The sequence below is a fragment of the Salmo salar genome, unplaced genomic scaffold (assembly GCF_905237065.1).
Source record: "Salmo salar unplaced genomic scaffold, Ssal_v3.1, whole genome shotgun sequence".
In the NCBI taxonomy this organism is placed as follows: Eukaryota; Metazoa; Chordata; class Actinopteri; order Salmoniformes; family Salmonidae; genus Salmo; species Salmo salar.
The window spans coordinates 6,742-21,463 of record NW_025547424.1 but is presented as its reverse complement, the minus strand read 5'-3'; the positions used below and the strand labels follow the sequence as shown (position 1 = coordinate 21,463).

General features: G+C 45.5%; 1 protein-coding gene across 1 annotated transcript; it reads left to right on the top strand.

Moving 5' to 3' along the window:
* The first annotated feature begins 338 nt into the window (after positions 1 to 338).
* LOC123731817 (neuropilin-2-like) lies at positions 339 to 7,000 on the top strand. The gene is made up of 2 exons (XM_045711242.1): positions 339 to 496; positions 6,786 to 7,000. The coding sequence occupies exons 1-2, from the start codon at positions 433 to 435 to the stop codon at positions 6,983 to 6,985; spliced, it is 264 nt and encodes an 87-aa protein (XP_045567198.1). The 5' UTR covers positions 339 to 432; the 3' UTR covers positions 6,986 to 7,000.
* The last annotated feature ends 7,722 nt before the right edge of the window (positions 7,001 to 14,722 follow it).

Here is a 14,722-nt window from a genome sequence, read left to right as displayed (position 1 = left end):
GAGAAATCCCAGGCCTAAACTAGGGCTCGTCTCTCTTATCAATAAAATAGGATTTATCGTGTTACTAACTATCTTCCTGGCTGAGAATTCCTCATGATTAATAGTAAAGCCTGTTGTTTATAGGGTGCTGAGGCTACTGATGTTAGCTGGTGTTTTATGTACCGCTAAGACATTTCATGTTATTTCATGTTTTGTATGCTATGCTTCTAATGGCCGTCTCTTGGGTTTGTGTTTCTGTTTGTGTTTGTGTTTGTGTTTGTGTTTGTGTTTGTGTTTGTGTTTGTGTTTGTTTTTGTGTTTGTGTTTGTGTTTGTGTTTGTGTTTGTGTTTGTGTTTGCAGTGAGTCCTCTGATAGGTCGTTACTGTGGAACTAAGATCCCTCCAGAGATCACATCGTCTACAGGGATCCTGTCTCTGTCCTTCCACACGGACATGGCCGTGGCTAAAGATGGCTTCTCTGCTCGCTACAACATGACGCACAAAGAAGTCAGCGACAGTAAGTACCAGATCAGTCAGTACCGGTCCAGTCAGTACCGGACCAGTCAGTACCGGTCCAGTCGGTACAAGACCTGTCAGTACCGGACCAGTCAGTACCGGTCCAGTCAGTACCGGACCAGTCAGTACCGGACCAGTCAGTACCGGACCAGTCAGTACAAGACCTGTCAGTACCGGACCAGTCAGTACCGGACCAGTCAGTACCGGTCCAGTCAGTACCGAACCAGTCAGTACCGGACCAGTCAGTACCGGACCAGTCAGTAACGGACCAGTCAGTACCGGTCCAGTCAGTACAAGACCTGTCAGTACCCGACCTGTCAGTACCGGACCAGTCAGTACCGGACCAGTCAGTACCGGACCTGTCAGTAACGGACCTGTCAGTAACGGACCAGTAAGTACCGGACCAGTCAGTACCGGACCAGTCAGTACAGGACCTGTTAGTAACGGACCAGTCAGTACCGGACCTGTCAGTAACGGACCAGTCAGTACCAGACCAGTCAGTACCGGACCAGTCAGTAACGGACCAGTCAGTAACGGACCAGTCAGTACCGGTCCAGTCAGTACCGGACCAGTCAGTACCGGACCAGTCAGTACCGGACCTGTCAGTAACGGACCAGTAAGTAACGGACCAGTCAGTACCAGACCAGTCAGTACCGGACCTTTCAGTAATGGACCTGTCAGTAATGGACCAGTAAGTACCGGACCAGTAAGTAACGGACCAGTCAGTACCGGACCAGTCAGTACCGGACCTGTAAGTAACGGACCTGTCAGTACCGGACCAGTCAGTACCGGACCTGTCAGTACCAGACCTGTCAGTACCAGACCTGTCAGTACCGGACCAGTCAGTAACGGACCAGTCAGTACCGGACCAGTCAGTAACGGACCAGTCAGTACCGGACCAGTCAGTACCGGAGGGAGATCTGTCTATTGGACCTTCAGAAAGGAGTGTTATTCTGCAGTTTTATTTTCCTCATGTCCCCATTTTTTACATGAACAAGAAAGTGTGTATTAGTGTGTATTAGTGTGTGTTAGTGTGTGTTAGTGTGTGTGTTAGTGTGTGTTAGTGTGTGTTAGTGTGTGTTAGTGTGTGTTAGTGTGTTAGTGTGTGTTAGTGTGTGTTAGTGTGTGTTAGTGTGTATTAGTGTGTGTTAGTGTGTTAGTGTGTGTTAGTGTGTGTTAGTGTGTGTTAGTGTGTGTTAGTGTGTATTAGTGTGTGTTAGTGTGTGTTAGTGTGTATTAGTGTGTGTTAGTGTGTTAGTGTGTGTTAGTGTGTGTTAGTGTGTGTTAGTGTGTGTTAGTGTGTGTTAGTGTGTTAGTGTGTGTTAGTGTGTGTTAGTGTGTGTTAGTGTATGTTAGTGTGTATTAGTGTGTGTTAGTGTGTGTTAGTGTGTGTTAGTGTGTGTTAGTGTGTATTAGTGTGTGTTAGTGTGTGTTAGTGTGTGTTAGTGTGTTAGTGTGTGTTAGTGTGTGTTAGTGTGTATTAGTGTGTGTTAGTGTGTGTTAGTGTGTGTTAGTGTGTATTAGTGTGTGTTAGTGTGTGTTAGTGTGTGTTAGTGTGTTAGTGTGTATTAGTGTGTGTTAGTGTGTTAGTGTGTGTTAGTGTGTGTTAGTGTGTGTTAGTGTATTAGTGTGTGTTAGTGTGTGTTAGTGTGTATTAGTGTGTGTTAGTGTGTGTTAGTGTGTGTTAGTGTGTATTAGTGTGTGTTAGTGTGTGTTAGTGTGTATTAGTGTGTGTTAGTGTGTGTTAGTGTGTGTTAGTGTGTTAGTGTGTATTAGTGTGTGTTAGTGTGTGTTAGTGTGTGTTAGTGTGTATTAGTGTGTGTTAGTGTGTGTTAGTGTGTTAGTGTGTGTTAGTGTATTAGTGTGTGTTAGTGTGTGTTAGTGTGTATTAGTGTGTGTTAGTGTGTGTTAGTGTGTATTAGTGTGTGTTAGTGTGTGTTAGTGTGTGTTAGTGTGTATTAGTGTGTGTTAGTGTGTGTTAGTGTGTGTTAGTGTATTAGTGTGTGTTAGTGTGTATTCGTGTGTGTTAGTGTGTGTTAGTGTGTGTTAGTGTGTATTAGTGTGTGTTAGTGTGTGTTAGTGTGTATTAGTGTGTGTTAGTGTGTGTTAGTGTGTGTTAGTGTGTGTTAGTGTGTTAGTGTGTGTTAGTGTGTTAGTGTGTGTTAGTGTGTGTTAGTGTGTGTTAGTGTGTTAGTGTGTGTTAGTGTGTGTTAGTGTGTGTTAGTGTGTTAGTGTGTGTTAGTGTGTGTTAGTGTGTGTTAGTGTGTGTTAGTGTGTGTTAGTGTGTGTTAGTGTGTATTAGTGTGTGTTAGTGTGTGTTAGTGTGTGTTAGTGTGTGTTAGTGTGTTAGTGTGTGTTAGTGTGTTAGTGTGTGTTAGTGTGTGTTAGTGTGTGTTAGTGTGTATTAGTGTGTGTTAGTGTGTGTTAGTGTGTGTTAGTGTGTGTTAGTGTGTATTAGTGTGTGTTAGTGTGTATTAGTGTGTGTTAGTGTGTGTTAGTGTGTGTTAGTGTGTTAGTGTGTATTAGTGTGTGTTAGTGTGTGTTAGTGTGTGTTAGTGTGTGTAGTGTGTGTTAGTGTGTGTTAGTGTGTTAGTGTGTGTTAGTGTGTGTTAGTGTGTGTTAGTGTGTGTTAGTGTGTGTTAGTGTGTGTTAGTGTGTGTTAGTGTGTGTTAGTGTGTGTTAGTGTGTATTAGTGTGTGTTAGTGTGTATTAGTGTGTGTGTTAGTGTGTATTAGTGTGTGTTAGTGTGTTAGTGTGTGTTAGTGTGTGTTAGTGTGTATTAGTGTGTGTTAGTGTGTGTTAGTGTGTGTTAGTGTGTTAGTGTGTATTAGTGTGTGTTAGTGTGTATTAGTGTGTGTTAGTGTGTGTTAGTGTGTGTTAGTGTGTTAGTGTGTGTTAGTGTGTGTTAGTGTGTGTTAGTGTGTGTTAGTGTGTGTTAGTGTGTGTTAGTGTGTATTAGTGTGTGTTAGTGTGTGTTAGTGTGTGTTAGTGTGTGTTAGTGTGTTAGTGTGTGTTAGTGTGTTAGTGTGTGTTAGTGTGTGTTAGTGTGTGTTAGTGTGTATTAGTGTGTGTTAGTGTGTGTTAGTGTGTGTTAGTGTGTTAGTGTGTATTAGTGTGTGTTAGTGTGTATTAGTGTGTGTTAGTGTGTGTTAGTGTGTGTTAGTGTGTTAGTGTGTGTTAGTGTGTGTTAGTGTGTGTTAGTGTGTGTTAGTGTGTGTTAGTGTGTTAGTGTGTATTAGTGTGTGTTAGTGTGTGTTAGTGTGTGTTAGTGTGTGTTAGTGTGTGTTAGTGTGTGTTAGTGTGTTAGTGTGTATTAGTGTGTGTTAGTGTGTATTAGTGTGTGTTAGTGTGTGTTAGTGTGTGTTAGTGTGTGTTAGTGTGTTAGTGTGTGTTAGTGTGTTAGTGTGTGTTAGTGTGTGTTAGTGTGTGTTAGTGTGTTAGTGTGTGTTAGTGTGTTAGTGTGTTAGTGTGTGTTAGTGTGTGTTAGTGTGTGTTAGTGTGTGTTAGTGTGTGTTAGTGTGTATTAGTGTGTGTTAGTGTGTATTAGTGTGTGTTAGTGTGTATTAGTGTGTGTTAGTGTGTATTAGTGTGTGTTAGTGTGTTAGTGTGTGTTAGTGTGTGTTAGTGTGTATTAGTGTGTGTTAGTGTGTGTTAGTGTGTGTTAGTGTGTTAGTGTGTATTAGTGTGTGTTAGTGTGTATTAGTGTGTGTTAGTGTGTGTTAGTGTGTGTTAGTGTGTTAGTGTGTATTAGTGTGTGTTAGTGTGTGTTAGTGTGTGTTAGTGTGTGTTAGTGTGTGTTAGTGTGTGTTAGTGTGTATTAGTGTGTGTTAGTGTGTGTTAGTGTGTGTTAGTGTGTGTTAGTGTGTTAGTGTGTGTTAGTGTGTTAGTGTGTGTTAGTGTGTGTTAGTGTGTGTTAGTGTGTGTTAGTGTGTATTAGTGTGTGTTAGTGTGTGTTAGTGTGTGTTAGTGTGTTAGTGTGTATTAGTGTGTGTTAGTGTGTATTAGTGTGTGTTAGTGTGTGTTAGTGTGTATTAGTGTGTTAGTGTGTATTAGTGTGTGTTAGTGTGTGTTAGTGTGTGTTAGTGTGTGTTAGTGTGTGTTAGTGTGTTAGTGTGTATTAGTGTGTGTTAGTGTGTATTAGTGTGTGTTAGTGTGTGTTAGTGTGTGTTAGTGTGTGTTAGTGTGTGTTAGTGTGTTAGTTGTGTGTTAGTGTGTGTTAGTGTGTGTTAGTGTGTGTTAGTGTGTTAGTGTGTGTTAGTGTGTGTTAGTGTGTGTTAGTGTGTGTTAGTGTGTTAGTGTGTGTTAGTGTGTGTTAGTGTGTGTTAGTGTGTGTTAGTGTGTATTAGTGTGTGTTAGTGTGTGTTAGTGTGTGTTAGTGTGTTAGTGTGTATTAGTGTGTGTTAGTGTGTATTAGTGTGTGTTAGTGTGTGTTAGTGTGTGTTAGTGTGTTAGTGTGTATTAGTGTGTGTTAGTGTGTGTTAGTGTGTGTTAGTGTGTGTTAGTGTGTGTTAGTGTGTGTTAGTGTGTGTTAGTGTGTTAGTGTGTATTAGTGTGTGTTAGTGTGTATTAGTGTGTGTTAGTGTGTGTTAGTGTGTGTTAGTGTGTTAGTGTGTATTAGTGTGTGTTAGTGTGTATTAGTGTGTGTTAGTGTGTGTTAGTGTGTGTTAGTGTGTTAGTGTGTATTAGTGTGTGTTAGTGTGTGTTAGTGTGTGTTAGTGTGTGTTAGTGTGTGTTAGTGTGTGTTAGTGTGTTAGTGTGTATTAGTGTGTGTTAGTGTGTATTAGTGTGTGTTAGTGTGTGTTAGTGTGTGTTAGTGTGTGTTAGTGTGTTAGTGTGTATTAGTGTGTGTTAGTGTGTATTAGTGTGTGTTAGTGTGTGTTAGTGTGTGTTAGTGTGTGTTAGTGTGTTAGTGTGTGTTAGTGTGTTAGTGTGTGTTAGTGTGTGTTAGTGTGTGTTAGTGTGTTAGTGTGTTAGTGTGTGTTAGTGTGTGTTAGTGTGTGTTAGTGTGTGTTAGTGTGTGTTAGTGTGTGTTAGTGTGTGTTAGTGTGTGTTAGTGTGTATTAGTGTGTGTTAGTGTGTATTAGTGTGTGTTAGTGTGTATTAGTGTGTGTTAGTGTGTTAGTGTGTGTTAGTGTGTGTTAGTGTGTATTAGTGTGTGTTAGTGTGTGTTAGTGTGTGTTAGTGTGTTAGTGTGTATTAGTGTGTGTTAGTGTGTATTAGTGTGTGTTAGTGTGTGTTAGTGTGTGTTAGTGTGTTAGTGTGTATTAGTGTGTGTTAGTGTGTGTTAGTGTGTGTTAGTGTGTGTTAGTGTGTGTTAGTGTGTGTTAGTGTGTGTTAGTGTGTATTAGTGTGTGTTAGTGTGTGTTAGTGTGTGTTAGTGTGTGTTAGTGTGTTAGTGTGTGTTAGTGTGTTAGTGTGTGTTAGTGTGTGTTAGTGTGTGTTAGTGTGTATTAGTGTGTGTTAGTGTGTGTTAGTGTGTGTTAGTGTGTGTTAGTGTGTATTAGTGTGTGTTAGTGTGTATTAGTGTGTGTTAGTGTGTGTTAGTGTGTGTTAGTGTGTTGATTAGTGTGTGTTAGTGTGTGTTAGTGTGTGTTAGTGTGTGTTAGTGTGTGTTAGTGTGTGTTAGTGTGTGTTAGTGTGTTAGTGTGTATTAGTGTGTGTTAGTGTGTATTAGTGTGTGTTAGTGTGTGTTAGTGTGTGTTAGTGTGTGTTAGTGTGTTAGTGTGTGTTAGTGTGTTAGTGTGTGTTAGTGTGTGTTAGTGTGTGTTAGTGTGTTAGTGTGTGTTAGTGTGTTAGTGTGTGTTAGTGTGTGTTAGTGTGTGTTAGTGTGTTAGTGTGTGTTAGTGTGTGTTAGTGTGTGTTAGTGTGTGTTAGTGTGTGTTAGTGTGTATTAGTGTGTGTTAGTGTGTGTTAGTGTGTGTTAGTGTGTTAGTGTGTATTAGTGTGTGTTAGTGTGTGTTAGTGTGTGTTAGTGTGTTAGTGTGTATTAGTGTGTGTTAGTGTGTGTTAGTGTGTGTTAGTGTGTGTTAGTGTGTGTTAGTGTGTGTTAGTGTGTGTTAGTGTGTTAGTGTGTATTAGTGTGTGTTAGTGTGTATTAGTGTGTGTTAGTGTGTGTTAGTGTGTGTTAGTGTGTTAGTGTGTATTAGTGTGTGTTAGTGTGTGTTAGTGTGTGTTAGTGTGTTAGTGTGTGTTAGTGTGTGTTAGTGTGTGTTAGTGTGTGTTAGTGTGTATCATCTCTATCGATCCCATCAAACCAAATGATGAATTGATCCCTGTCTGTGGTCCCCCAGCTTTCCACTGCAGTAACGCTTTAGGTCTGGAGTCGGGGAAGATCTCTGACGCCCAGATTACGGCCTCCTCCTCCTTCTACGACAACACCTGGTTGCCACGGCAAGCCCGTCTCAACAACAATAACAACGCCTGGACCCCAAACGAGGACAGCAGCAAAGAGTTCATCCAGGTGAGACGTCGGGCTAAACCTCCATGTTGAATAACTGGGGTAAACCTCCATGTTAAACCTCCATGTTGAATGACTGAGGTAAACCTCCATGTTGAATGACTGTGGTAAACCTCCATGTTAAACCTCCATGTTGAATAACTGAGATAAACCTCCATGTTAAACCTCCATGTTGAATAACTGAGGTAAACCTCCATGTTGAATAACTGAGATAAACCTCCATGTTGAATGACTGAGGTAAACCTCCATGTTGAATGACTGAGGTAAACCTCCATGTTGAATGACTGAGGTAAACCTCCATGTTGAATGACTGAGGTAAACCTCCATGTTGAATGACTGTGGTAAACCTCCATGTTAAATGACTGTGGTAAACCTCCATGTTAAACCTCCATGTTGAATGACTGTGGTAAATCTCCATGTTAAACCTCCATGTTGAATGACTGTGGTAAACCTCCATGTTGAATGACTGTGGTAAACCTCCATGTTGAATGACTGTGGTAAACCTCCATGTTAAACCTCCATGTTGAATGACTGTGGTAAACCTCCATGTTGAATGACTGTGGTAAAAAATCTCCAGACATTGTTTCCATCTCCCAGGCATTGGTCTGTCTGAGTTATGACCAGCCTATCACAACCATGAGAGTATTGTGTGTGTGTGTGTGTGTGTGTGTGTGTGTGTGTGTGTGTGTGTGTGTGTGTGTGTGTGTGTGTGTGTGTGTGTGTGTGTGTGCGTGCGAGTGACCTCACTGCGACAGAAAGGCAGACAGACAGGGCTCTGAATTGGGGTGGTCTACTCTCCGTCCAGGGGATGAAGAACCAAGGTGTACTTCTCCACAACGTGTCTCTGGACGCTTTCAGATGAGCCAGCTCCTATTTGGGATCTCTTTGTGGATAGTGGCCAGTGGCTCTGTGGCAGTCTATGGCGGTCTGTGGAGGTCTGTGGCAGTCTGTGGAGGTCTGTGGAGGTCTGTGACAGTCTGTGGCAGTCTGTGGAAGTCTGTGGAAGTCTGTAGCAGTCTGTGGCGGTCTGTGGAAGTCTGTGGAAGTCTGTGGCCGTCTGTGGCCGTCTGTGGCAGTCTGGCCGTCTGTGGCAGTCTGTGGCCGTCTGTGGCGGTATGTGGAGGTCTGTGGCAGTCTGTGGCAGTCTGTGGAAGTCTGTGGCAGTCTGTGGCAGTCTGTGGCAGTCTGTGGTAGTCTGTGGCACTCTGTGGCAGTCTGTGGCAGTCTGTGGAAGTCTGTGGCAGTCTGTGGTAGTCTGTGGCAGTCTGTGGCAGTCTGTGGCGGTCTGTGGCGGTCTGTGGCAATCTGTGGCGGTCTGTAGCGGTCTGTGGCGGTCTGTGGCGGTCTGTGGCAGTCTGTGGCGGTCTGTGGCGGTCTGTAGCAGTCTGTGGAGGTCTGTGGCCGTCTGTGGCCGTCTGTGGCCGTCTGTGGAGGTCTGTGGAGGTCTGTGGCAGTCTGTGGAGGTCTGTGGCAGTGTAAAGGGGAAGGGAAACACTCCCTATCTAACCAGGTTCGTGAATTGAGGAGCAGACTGAAGTAAAGAGGAAATTCAGCAACTCTTGGAGGGCAATAAAAGTTGCTTAGCCATCCTGGTTTTAGCAGTTGCTGTGGTAGTCTATGGTAGGCCCTGTGTTCCATTTCCTTCTGCCCCTCTTCCTCCTCCACCTCTTTCTCCTCGTCTTCCTCCTCCTCCTCCTTATCCTTCCTCCCGTCTTTTCGGACAGTTGCCAGGACTGTGTAGCAGTGACAGTTTGTAGCAGTCTGTAGTGCTGCGACGGTGTGAGGGAGCGTGCTGCCATGCCTGCCTTCCTGCGGAGGGCCCAGCTGTTGTTCTGTGTTAGCCTCTAGCTGTCTGTGTTAGCCTCTAGCTGTCTGTGTTAGCCCCTAGCTGTCTGTGTTAGTCCCTAACTGTCTGTGTTAGCCCCTAGCTGTCTGTGTTAGCCTCTAGCTGTCTGTGTTAGCCGCTAGCTGTCTGTGTTAGCCCCTAGCTGTCTGTGTTAGCCTCTAGCTGTCTGTGTTAATCGCAAGCTGTCTGTGTTAGCCCCTAGCTGTCTGTGTTAGCCCCTAGCTGTCTGTGTTAGCCCCTAGCTGTCTGTGTTAGTCCCTAACTGTCTGTGTTAACCTCTAGCTGTCTGTGTTAGCCGCTAGCTGTCTGTGTTAGCCCCTAGCTGTCTGTGTTAGCCTCTAGCTGTCTGTGTTAGCCTCTAGCTGCCTGTGTTAGACTCTAGCTGTCTGTGTTAGCCTCTAGCTGTCTGTGTTAGCCTCTAGCTGTCTGTGTTAGCCTCTAGCTGTGTCTGTGTTAGCCTCTAGCTGTCTGTGTTAGCCTCTAGCTGTCTGTGTTAGCCTCTAGCTGTCTGTGTTAGCCTCTAGCTGTCTGTGTTAGTCCCTAGCTGTCTGTGTTAGCCTCTAGCTGTCTGTGTTAGCGCCTAGCTGTCTGTGTTAGCCTCTAGCTGTCTGTGTTAGCCTCTAGCTGTCTGTGTTAGTCCCTAGCTGTCTGTGTTAGCCCCTAGCTGTCTGTGTTAGTCCCTAGCTGCCTGTGTTAGCCTCTAGCTGTCTGTGTTAGCCCCTAGCTGTCTGTGTTAGCCCCTAGCTGTCTGTGTTAGCCGCTAGCTGTCTGTGTTAGCCCATAGCTGTCTGTGTTAGCCCCTAGCTGTCTGAGTTAACGTCTAGCTGTCTGTGTTAGCCTCTAGCTGTCTGTGTTATCCGCTAGCTGCCTGTGTTAGCCCCTAGCTGTCTGTGTTAGCCTCTAGCTGTCTGTGTTAGCCCCTAGCTGTCTGTGTTAGCATATAGCTGTCTGTGTTAGCCCCTAGCTGTCTGTGTTAGCCCCTAGCTGTCTGTGTTAGCCTCTAGCTGTCTGTGTTAGTCCCTAGCTGTCTGTGTTAGTCCCAAGCTGTCTGTGTTAGTCCCTAGCTGTCTGTGTTAGCCTCTAGCTGTCTGTGTTAGTCCCTAGCTGTCTGTGTTAGCCCCTAGCTGTCTGTGTTAGCTCCTAGCTGTCTGTGTTAGTCCCTAGCTGTCTGTGTTAGCCTCTAGCTGTCTGTGTTAGCCCCTAGCTGCCTGTGTTAGCCTCTAGCTGTCTGTGTTAACCTCTAGCTGTCTGTGTTAACCTCTAGCTGTCTGTGTTAGTCCCTAGCTGTCTGTGTTAGCCCCTAGCTGTCTGTGTTAGCCTCTAGCTGTCTCTGTTAGCCCCTAGCTGTCTGTGTTAGCCCCTAGCTGTCTGTGTTAGCATATAGCTGTCTGTGTTAGCATATAGCTGTCTGTGTTAGCATATAGCTGTCTGTGTTAGCCCCTAGCTGTCTGTGTTAGCCCCTAGCTGTCTGTGTTAGCCTCTAGCTGCCTGTGTTAGCCTCTAGCTGTCTGTGTTAGCCCCTAGCTGTCTGTGTTAGTCCCTAGCCGAGGCTCTTCTCTAGCTTCCTCTCCTCAGAACAAGCTGGCTGAGGAGACTCTTCTCTAGCTTCCTCTCCTCAGAACCAGCTGGCTGAGGAGACTCTTCTCCAGCTTCCTCTCCTCAGAACCAGCTGGCTGAGGAGACTCTTCTCCAGCTTCCTCTCCTCAGAACCAGCTGGCTGAGGAGACTCTTCTCCAGCTTCCTCTCCCCAGAACCAGCTGGCTGAGGAGACTCTTCTCTAGCTTCCTCTCCTCAGAACCAGCTGGCTGAGGAGACTCTTCTCTAGCTTCCTCTCCTCAGAACCAGCTGGCTGAGGAGACTCTTCTCCAGCTTCCTCTCCTCAGAACCAGCTGGCTGAGGAGACTCTTCTCCAGCTTCCTCTCCCCAGAACCAGCTGGCTGAGGAGACTCTTCTCTAGCTTCCTCTCCTCAGAACCAGCTGGCTGAGGAGACTCTTCTCCAGCTTCCTCTCCTCAGAACCAGCTGGCTGAGGAGACTCTTCTCTAGCTTCCTCTCCTCAGAACCAGCTGGCTGAGGAGACTCTTCTCTAGCTTCCTCTCCTCAGAACCAGCTGGCTGAGGAGACTCTTCTCCAGCTTCCTCTCCTCAGAACCAGCTGGCTGAGGAGACTCTTCTCTAGCTTCCTCTCCTCAGAACCAGCTGGCTGAGGAGACTCTTCTCTAGCTTCCTCTCCTCAGAACCAGCTGGCTGAGGAGACTCTTCTCCAGCTTCCTCTCCCCAGAACCAGCTGGCTGAGGAGACTCTTCTCTAGCTTCCTCTCCTCAGAACCAGCTGGCTGAGGAGACTCTTCTCTAGTTTCATCTCCTTGCTGGTTAGGCCTTGTGGTGGAAGGTTTGGGCCATCGCTTTCCTTTAGGTTGTTGTGGAATTTAATATCTCTTTTCTGGATTTATATAATTAGTCCTAATTCTGCTCTGAATGCATTATTTGGGGTTTTGGCTTTATTCACGCGGACTTTATGTTTGCTTTATTATCCATGCAGAGTTTCAATTGGGTGTTTGTCCCGTTTTGTGAATTCTTGGTTGCTGAGTGAACCCAGACTGAAGTAAAGAGGAAATTCAGCAACTTTTTGAGGGCATTGCAAGGTGCTAAAGCCATCCTGGTTTTGACAGTTCCTATGGTAAGTCTGTGGTGGGCCCTCTTGAGTCTGTACACAGTCAAGGCTTTTCTTAGTTCTGGGTCAGTCACGGTGGTCAGGTATTCAGCCACTGGGTCAGTCACGGTGGTCAGGCATTCAGCCACTGGGTCAGTCACGGTGGTGAGGTATTCAGCCACTGGGTCAGTCACGGTGGTCAGGCATTCAGCCACTGGGTCAGTCATGGTGGTCAGGCATTCAGCCACTGGGTCAGTCACGGTGGTGAGGTATTCAGCCACTGGGTCAGTCACGGTGGTCAGGCATTCAGCCACTGGGTCAGTCACGGTGGTGAGGTATTCAGCCACTGGGTCAGTCACGGTGGTCAGGCATTCAGCCACTGGGTCAGTCACGGTGGTGAGGTATTCAGCCACTGGGTCAGTCACGGTGGTCAGGCATTCAGCCACTGGGTCAGTCACGGTGGTGAGGTATTCAGCCACTGGGTCAGTCACGGTGGTCAGGTATTCAGCCACTGGGTCAGTCACGGTCACATAATACCCAAGAAGACTTGAGGCTGTAATCGCTGCCAAAGGTGCTTCAACAAAGTACTGAGTAAAGGGTCTGAATACTTATGTAAAGGGGATATTTCAGTCAAGGGGTTTGAATACTTTCCCGAATGCAACTGTACATTCTGGTTTTCTCGGTCTCTGTGTTTTTTGGTTGGACAGGTTTGTCAATTTCTTTCTTCACTATTGCAGGAAAAACATTTTGTCCAGGAAGTTGTCTAGCAGGGATTGGATTGGTTGTTGCCCGCTTGTTCTTTGGTCGGTTTCCACACCATCTTCCTTACTTCTATAGCAATTCTTGATAGCATGCAGTTTGCTGGACTTTTGGTACAGTGAGGGAAATAAATGAGGGAAATACTTATTTCCCTCATTTAAAATGCAAATCATTTTATAACATTTTTGACATGCGTTTTTCTGGATTTTTGTTGTTGTTGTTATTCTGTCTCTCACTGTTCAAATAAATCTACCATTAAAATTATAGACTGATCATTTCTTTATCAGTGGGCAAACGTACAAAATCAACAGGGGATCAAATACTTTTTCCCCCTCACTGTATATATGGTATTGCTCTGTTCAAGTAGGCTGGGAATTTTGCTGTCGTGTGATAAGGGTGTTAGTGGGCCGACTGTGAACCCTCTGAGAGACTCTGGGTTGAGGTATGGCAGGAAGTTGTGAACCCTCTGAGAGACTCTGGGTTGAGGTATGGCAGGAAGTTGTGAACCCTCTGAGAGACTCTGGGTTGAGGTATGGCAGGAAGTTGTGAACCCTCTGAGAGACTCTGGGTTGAGGTATGGCAGGAAGTTGTGAACCCTCTGAGAGACTCTGGGTTGAGGTATGGCAGGAAGTTGTGAACCCTCTGAGAGACTCTGGGTTGAGGTATGGCAGGAAGTTGTAACTTGCATCTGGGGGAGGGAATGCTGTCACCTCCAGGTAGGTGTTTGTCCCCCTGTGTGCTGAGGGTGTCAGGTTCTTGTCCAGTTCTGGTGTTGTTCTGGTTTAGGTCCAGTTCTGGTGTTGTTCTGGATTAGGTCCAGTTCTGGTGTTGTTCTGGTTTAGGTCCAGTTCTGGTGTTGTTCTGGTTTAGGTCCAGTTCTGGTGTTGTTCTGGTTTAGGCCCAGTTCTGGTGTTGTTCTGGTTTAGGTCCAGTTCTGGTGTTGTTCTGGATTAGGTCCAGTTCTGGTGTTGTTCTGGTTTAGGTCCAGTTCTGGTGTTGTTCTGGTTTAGGTCCAGTTCTGGTGTTGTTCTGGTTTAGGCCCAGTTCTGGTGTTGTTCTGGTTTAGGTCCAGTTCTGGTGTTGTTCTGGTTTAGGTCCAGTCCCTGAGACTGGAAATAGTTGATCTCCCTTTTTAGGAGAAATTATAAATATTTTTTAAGTTTAAGGATTATATAGAGGGAGGACATTTCTCTCTTGAGATCATTTCCTTATTTATTTTTAACCACGTTTTAAAATGTTCCTGTGTTGATTAATTTAATAGATTAAGTTATGTCTCCTCTATACCCTGTTTCACCTCTGGTAGTGTGGTGGATGGGACTACCAGCTCTCTGTAACCTAGAGGGCAACCAGTGGGTCCATCTCCTCTATACCACCCACCTGGTAGTGTGGTGGATGGGACTACCAGCTCTCTGTAACCTAGAGGACAACCAGTGGGTCCATCTCCTCTATACCACCTGGTAGTGTGGTGGATGGGACTACCAGCTCTCTGTAACCTAGAGGACAACCAGTGGGTCCATCTCCTCTATACCACCTGGTAGTGTGGTGGATGGGACTACCAGCTCTCTGTAACCTAGAGGACAACCAGTGGGTCCGTCTCCTCTATACCACCCACCTGGTAGTGTGGTGGATGGGACTACCAGCTCTCTGTAACCTAGAGGACAACCAGTGGGTCCATCTCCTCTATACCACCTGGTAGTGTGGTGGATGGGACTACCAGCTCTCTGTAACCTAGAGGACAACCAGTGGGTCCATCTCCTCTATACCACCTGGTAGTGTGGTGGATGGGACTACCAGCTCTCTGTAACCTAGAGGACAACCAGTGGGTCCATCTCCTCTATACCACCTGGTAGTGTGGTGGATGGGACTACCAGCTCTCTGTAACCTAGAGGACAACCAGTGGGTCCATCTCCTCTATACCACCTGGTAGTGTGGTGGATGGGACTACCAGCTCTCTGTAACCTAGAGGACAACCAGTGGGTCCATCTCCTCTATACCACCTGGTAGTGTGGTGTTAAAGTCACCAAAAATTAGAATATTATCTGCTATGACTACAAGATCCGATAGGAATTCAGGGAACTCAGTGAGGAACACTGCATATGGCCCAGGAGGCCTGTAAACAGTAGCTATAAAAAGTGAGTGAGTAGGCTGCATAGATTTCATGACTAGAAGCTCAAAAGACGAAAACGTCATTGTTGTTTTTTTTTTGTAAATTGAAATTTGCTGTCGTAAATGTTAGCAACACCTCCGCCTTTACCGGATGCACGGGGGTATGGTCACTAGTGTAACCAGGGGTGAGGCCTCATTTAACACAGTAAATTCATCAGGCTTAAGCCATGTTTCAGTCAGGCCAATCACATCAAGATTATGATCAGTGATTAGTTCATTGACTATAACTGCCTTGGAAGTGAGGGATCTAACATTAAGTAACCCAATTTTGAGATGTGAGGTATCACGATCTCTTTCAATAATGGCAGGAATGGAGGAGGTCTTTATACTAGTGAGATTGCTAAAGCGA